Below are 7418 nucleotides of genomic sequence, written 5' to 3'. Positions count from 1 at the left end.
TTTCTGTGATGTGGTATGATTGGGGGTGTGGAGGAGGTGAGATAGTCCATGTTTCAGGAGGTAGGGGGTTTGTGTGGGGTTTCAGAGGAGGAAGGGGTGATTTGAGATCAGAGCTCTCACAGCCTGGGGGAAAAAGCTGTTGAGCAGTCTGGCGGAGCGGGCTCTGATGCTCTGGTACCGTCTTCCTGATGGTAGGAGCTGGAAGAGACTGTGGGAGCGATGGGTGGGGTCCTTCATGATACTGTTGGCTTTGCTGGAGTATCGTGTAAGGAAAATGTCCAGGATGGAAGGGAGAGGGGCACCGATGATCTTTTCAGCTGTGTTCGCTGTCCGCTGGAGGGTCTTGCGGTCTGCTGCACTACAGTTCCTGTACCAGACAGTGATGCAGCTGGTCAGCACGCTCTCAATGGTTCCCCTGTAGAATGTGGTGAGGATGGGTGGAGGAAGACTTGCTCCTTTCAGCCGGCAGAGAAAGTGTAGGAGCTGTTGTGCCTTCTTGGAGAGTGACATGGTGTTGGTGGTCCAGGTGAGATCCTCTGTAATGTGCACCCCCAGGAATTTAGTGCTGCTGACTCTCTCCACAGTTGAGCTGTCAATGGTCATTAGGGGGTGATCAACAGAGTTTCTCCTGAAGTCCATCACAACCTCCTTTGTCTTACTCACATTGAGGGACAGGTTGTTGGTGCCACACCATTCAGCCAGTTGTGCCACTTCCTCTATGTAGTGTGTTTCATCGCTGTTGCTGATGAGACCTACCACAGTTGTGTCATCCGCAAACTTGATGATGTGGTTGGAGCTGAACTTGGCAGTGCAGTCGTGGGTCAGCAGCGTGAAGAGCAGCGGGCTGAGCACACAGCCTTGTGGGGCATCTGTGCTCAGTGTGGTAGTGCTCGAGGTGTTGTGGCCGACACGGACTGAATGAGGTCTTCCAGTTAGAAAGTCCAGGATCCAATTACAGAGAGAATTGTTAAGGCCCAGCAGGTTTAGTTTGTTTATGAGCTGTTGTGGTATTATTGTGTTGAATACTGAGCTGAAGTCGATGAACAGCATTCTGACATAGGAGTCTTTATTTTCTAGGTGGGTAAGAGACATGTGGAGGGTGGAGGAGATTGCATCATCTGTAGTGTCATCGTTGAAGCTGAAGCGCGCTCAGCAGGACATGGAGGCACCGGCGCAATCACTTGCATTTTTTTTCTAACAGTGGAAACAACTTAATAAGCAGTAATTTTTGCTCATAAAGGCAAGAGTTATATATCATTCTAAACTGTAAAGGTGTTAGTTTTATTTGTGTGCACTCACAATATCAGCAAAATGATGTGTTTTTATAAAACAAACGCTTTCCGCCGTCTGGGGTTTGAACAGGAGCGCTTCAAAATGATGAACCTAAACAGACCTGATTAAAAAAAAAATAGAACGCTTTAAATCACTAGCCTATTTTAAAGAGAAATGCATGGATTCCATAATGAAAGAGTTTCTATTTTTAATTATTTAATTTTAAAGGCACGTCCAATAAGGAGATGGAGTCATTTTTTTCATCACCATAATTGATGGATATCTAAAATATAAAAATTAGGAAAAGCCTAAAACAGGCCCAATTGTAATTTGCATTTTATTTTATAATTCCATACAATTAAAAATTAAAACACAAATTATAATGGCATAGCCTATATAGGCTATGTAATACTTTGTCCTATAATTGTATAGCTGCTTTTTCTATTTTTTTATGTTGCTCTGTTCTGAATACCTGTACATGTATAGGATTTTCTGCAACGCAATTTTGTATGATATGTGAATTATTAGCCTCTTTTTTTTTTACCCATGTCATGAATTTGTTGTATTCCCATTTGTAAAATAGCCAACAAATTAATTGTTGTAGGCTAACCCGATCTCATGAAAGTGCATATAGCACGATTTTCTGTTTCTATTTGGCGTAATATTTATATGCAGAAATTGACTTTGGCTTGCAAAAGACTGATAAATTCATAATTAATGGCATGGCTGGTTCAGTCAACAGAAATACGGGACACACACAGGCCTATGATAACTGCTGAAATGTTTGGGGGGCAAATCGGCGGTCAGTGTCAGTGTGAGCGGTCATGGTACTCACAGTGCGTACAGCCATACACCTGCAGGCACCACAGACTATAAACACCGTAAACAGCAACCGTTCATGTGTCAGCGCTTAATGCGCAACTCCTATATGAAAACATTTTAGGTCGCCTACCTTTGCCTAATGGGTAAGCCCGCCCCTGTGTGCACTTTGGATGGGATAAATGCAGAGCACTAATTCCAAGTATGAGTCACCATACTTGGTCACATGTCATTTCATTTTCACTTTCAAAAAACTGTGATTTTTATAGCCCATCTCAGCCTCAGCTAAGGATCTCAAGCGAATGTGTATATTCATTTTTCTGTTAATTATGTGTGTGTATGTGTGTGTGATTTTTCAGCATATTGTATTGGATATTAAGACTTAACAGTTAGAGGCAGCAAATGTAATTATTATGAGTTTAACTTTAAAATATGACATTTAAATATTTCTGGAACACATTATTCAACAGATATGCAAATATCTTAAACATTGCTTCTGAAATGCAATAAATACGAAATGTTTTGTTATTTTCATCCGAGTATATCTTAACCCTAGGCACTTTTGAATAAAGTATAATTTTACTTTTAAATTTATGGCCTGTAAATGTAAGCACCAGTCTAATATTCTACAGCCTGTATTTATTTGAGCATAAATCTGATTACATAAGCACTCTATATAAGATTTATTTCTTTTTGCACTGGTTTATATTTAGTGGAAAATTAGGCCTTCCACATTCAAAACTTCTGTGTTTAACTCCTCTTTATTTTTTGCAAATTTCTATATTATTTATGACAGCAGGATTGTTGCATGCTCTTTGTCTTTTGGTATTGCTGATACTGTCCTTAATTAATCAGTGAATAATTTCTGCTAAATACAATTTTACAAACGCATTATGAACTCTTTTCAGCATACTGTATGTTAACAGCATTGTGTTGTGCACTGGAAAAACACATATGCTTGTTTTTCTCTAAAACATGAACTCCAATTAAAAGATTCAGTGCTTCAGGATATCAGAGATTTAATTTGGTGCTCAAAATCAAACATACATACTGTAACATGTCACACAAGAGCACAAAACAAGACAAATAATAAGGCTTCAAGCTCTTCAGCAGATATAAGCCTAACACAGTTGAAACCAGAGAATTCTCTTACGGATCTGAAAGCATTTGAAACCACACAGAAAACTGCAACTTCCTCTGTAGAACCAAAAGGACTGAATAAGCAGAGGATAGAGGTTACAAAAAAAAAAAAAAAAAAAAAATCAAAACAAAAACAATTACAGGTGCACCAAATTGCACTCGCACATTCCATAATCAACATTTCCACATTATCAGCAACCCCTTCCACAGAAACGCTCATACTGCTATTCTTTGTCAAGTTAAAATCATTCTTTTCTGGGTCTTTTGAATAGAAATGTAACAATCACTGGCCTGTTTGAACCTTGCTTTTGCACATTAGTGTTTATGCATTTGGCAGAACCACCTTAAGCTGGTGAAATACTGTGATGCTACATAAAACTTCCCACACGGTTTCACTCTTTCCCAAGGTGCATGGAAATGAGCATGTGGTCAATTATGAGTGTTATCAGATTACATCAACATTTAGGTCACTATTTAATGCTAATCATCATAATCTAGTTTCATAATTTGAACAGGTTTCAAATGTATCCATGCAGTTAGTGAGGGATAAATATTAGAAATATTTTAGCAGTGAGTAACCACAAGGCAATGAGAAATAACTTGCAATGGTGGCAAATGAATGAATGAATGATCATTGTGACTCTTCAGATTCTACAGTATGTGCAGTTCCTGACAGCTAAAACATTAAGACCATCAGCCAATTATGCTGGAGATGTTATACCATATTCCACTAAGTAATATCTTATCTGGTTGTATGCTGATGGATGAATCCAAACAAATGTGTGACTGAAACAAATGACTGTAAACCAACAAATGCCACGTTTCTTCAGACCTTTAAAGATTGCTTAAGTGGTAAAGTGTGCCCCGAATTAAGCATGAGGGATTGAAGATATATCTGTTAAACATGGGTGAAATCTTGTGTAAAGTCATGTCCAGGTTGCATTATTTTTTTATTAATAAAATGGAACATATTATAGGGCTAACAGCATTTTTTGCACTTTGACATTATTATAATTTTTTTAATGGAAATTCAACACATTTCCTCACCAGAAATCTCAAAATAATGTTTTGAATGTTTTACTTTTAATGGATGATTTTGTATGTTTTTAAAACTGATGATTGTCATTAGAGTCTCATCACTGAAATACATTTTTTTTTTTTTTTTTTAAATCAGCATAAATTGAAGGAAGTACATAATATATTAATATTTTTGCATTATGGTAATAGGGAAAGTGTGCTTAATTGTCATAAAAATAATGTCACAATGCAAAAACAAAGGCATAAGTCTTAAAAGGCATAAGTGTTTTTTTTTAGCAAAATGTAATTTATCATTTCTTTCTGTGATTTTGAAATGACACAACTTCAACATGTTCTTGACAGGTTTTGTGGGATTTGCCTTTTTAGTGATGGTGTAATGAAGAAAAGAACATGAAAGATAACCACACACACACACACACACACACACAAAGAGAGTTCATGGAGCAGCTGTCATAAAGTAACTAAAATTAGTTGCAGGCACATTTTTGCATTGTGAATTATCAATGTTAATAATTTCACAGTTTAGGGTCCTCAACAAGGACAGTTACTCTTAGGGTCGGGCTGATGTTTCAGCCTCACTCTGCCGTCTTCTCTCTCCACGTCTCTGTAGATCAGGTACTTTTGGGCTTTTAGACGACACGCCAGGCACATGAAAATGGAGTCCACGTTCTGGCTCTCCTTGGGGTCTTTGGCTGATGTTTCAAACAGTAGCATGTTATGGGCATCTGCAAACTTGAGGGCAGTGTTGGAAGGGACCTGGATCTGGTCAACTAGGTCGCATTTGTTGCCCACCAGAACACGAGGCACCGAGGATGACACCCCGTGCCCGTTACACTCCTGAATCCAGGTCTTTAGGTTCTGGAATGAGGCCATTTTTGTGACGTCGTATACAAATACGACAGCATGCACATTGCGGTAGTAGTGCTCCACCATGCTCTTCCGAAAGCGCTCCTGGCCCGCTGTGTCCCATACTTGCACCTGTCAGAGTAGAACAAGACAAACGACAAATTTCAATGTTGAAGGGAAGTTAAAACGAGAAAACTGATGCATCAGAAAGAAATGGATTTGAAGGTCAATAAATAAATCTGCTTTGGACATCTTTAAAAAGCTATTTGTAATTCTGACTGTGATGTTAAATCCCAATAACTATGTGTCAAAGCTATGTGTTGAATTTTACTTCTATATTAAGAAACATTAAGATTTTCTGTTTTTGATTTAACAGATTATATATTAAAGGGTTAAATTAACTCAACTGACTGAATTAAATAACACACACACACACACACACACATATATATATATATAAACAAATAAATAATGTGTTATCTATGTCATATTATGCTCTTTTCAAATAAATGTGTTATCTTTATAATGTCATATTATGCTCTTTTCACCAGTCTATTATATTGTGTTGTATGAATACTAATAAATTAAAATATGAGACTATTGGTTTGGACTATTAGTTTCTAGATCGTCTAAGCTGCTCTAAACAGTTCAAAATCTTTTGAGAACCAGTTTGGACCAGGCAATGGACATCTTAGATCAAGAAAAAAATAAACTGTCGACATTATGACACGTATTTTGATTTGTCTTAAAAGAAACTACGCCTCTGATGCATCATGCGATCAGAAAGAGTCATTCATGTGATTACTCGTAATGTAAACATTGAGCTTCATCGCGATGCTGCTGTCTGTCACACTTCCACTGAAACACACACAAAACACAATCGTGATACAACGAGATATCGGCCTGGTCGTGACGAGACCAACCCCAACAATGAATCCCACCTTTATTTTCTCGCCCTCGATCTCCACGGCTTTCTCCCTGAAATCCACGCCGATGGTGGCTTCGGTCTTACAGGGAAAGGCTCCGCCGGTGAAGCGGAAGGTTAAACAGGTCTTGCCCACATTTGAGTCCCCGATGACAATGATTTTAAAGATCCGCGTCTGCACACTGTGATCTAGAGACGTGCTCAAGTCTAGAGACGACGTGAGGTTGGCATGGCGTGAGTTGGCAGTTCCTTCTCTGCTTTCTGGGAATTCATTTGCCATCACGGTGAAATGATGTACCGAGCCTGGTGTTCACTGGTCCGGCGGTGATGGTGGTGGTGATGGGGGAAGGGATGGCAAATCCACTCCCTTTGCAGATGCAGGGAGTTCACATAGACTGACAAGTGTATGCCGACTGATGCGTACTTTTAATGCATTTAAAAGTAGGCTAGTTAAAAATTAATAGTTTGTAAAAAAAAAAAAAAATTACTTTTGTATCGAATAATTGTGACAACATGGTTGCACTGGTTAAATTTAAAGGGATAGTTCACTCTAAAATTAAAATTCTGTCTTAATTTACTCTAATGCTGACTTGTTTGCTAGTATTGCAATGGAAAACGACAGGAAAAACACCCACAAAAATGTAAGTATCAAAGGAAAAAAAATAAAATAATGATAAACAGTAAGAGTAGGCTACATAGACATAAATATCATACATACATCTTATGTGTATAGAATAGTTTTAGATAGTTTGGTCTTAGAAGAAGTTAATAAGAAATGTTTTAATTCATATTGTGTTTTTTTTTTCATTCATTATTATTATTATTATTATTATTATTATTATTATATTTTTCTATGGGGATGCACAAATGCTATGCTATGCATATTGCTTAATTAAGTATCGTGGTGTCTTGTATTTAAAATGAAATACACACCAAATTCCAAAATGAATGTATGGCCTTTTGTTTGTCTAGTAATATTGTGCAATTGTGGCATTTTTTTAAAGGGTATATAATAGGGCTGTCAAATGATTAATCACGATTAATCACATCCAAAATAAAAGTTTTGTTTACATAATATATGTATGTGTACAGGGTATATTTATTATGTATATATAAATACACACACATAAATTATATATTTAGAAAATATTTACATGTATATACATTTATATATTTATATTCTTATATTTTATATTATATATAAATATATTTAATATATAAACATAACATATTCTTCTTAAATATATACATGCATGTGTGTGTATTTATATATACATAATAAATATACACAGTATACACACACATATTATGTAAACAAAACTTTTATTTTGGATGTGATTAATCATGATTAATCATTTGACAGCCCTAGTATATAACA

General features: G+C 36.8%; 1 protein-coding gene across 1 annotated transcript; it reads right to left on the bottom strand.

Annotated features, from left to right (window-relative positions):
* Positions 1–3093: 3093 nt before the first annotated feature.
* rab33a (RAB33A, member RAS oncogene family) lies at positions 3094–6455 on the bottom strand. Its single transcript, XM_042737744.1, has 2 exons — positions 6057–6455; positions 3094–5247 (listed from the first exon to the last, which is right to left on the bottom strand). Exons 1-2 carry the CDS (start codon positions 6318–6320, stop codon positions 4801–4803), a joined length of 711 nt encoding a protein of 236 aa, XP_042593678.1. The 5' UTR covers positions 6321–6455; the 3' UTR covers positions 3094–4800.
* Positions 6456–7418: the final 963 nt, after the last annotated feature.

The sequence above is a fragment of the Cyprinus carpio genome, chromosome B14 (assembly GCF_018340385.1).
Source record: "Cyprinus carpio isolate SPL01 chromosome B14, ASM1834038v1, whole genome shotgun sequence".
NCBI classification, from domain to species: domain Eukaryota; kingdom Metazoa; phylum Chordata; class Actinopteri; order Cypriniformes; family Cyprinidae; genus Cyprinus; species Cyprinus carpio.
Note: the sequence above shows the minus strand (reverse complement) of the source record. Positions and strands in the feature narration are given on the sequence as shown.

Excerpts from the sequence above, each read along its gene's own strand:
- rab33a (XM_042737744.1), bottom strand. The coding sequence starts at position 6,320 with ATGGCAAATGAATTCCCAGAAAGCAGAGAAGGAACTGCCAACTCACGC. Across the intron at positions 5,248-6,056 it reads TCGAGGGCGAGAAAATAAAG|GTGCAAGTATGGGACACAGC; the intron begins GTGGGATTCATT and ends CTACTCTGACAG.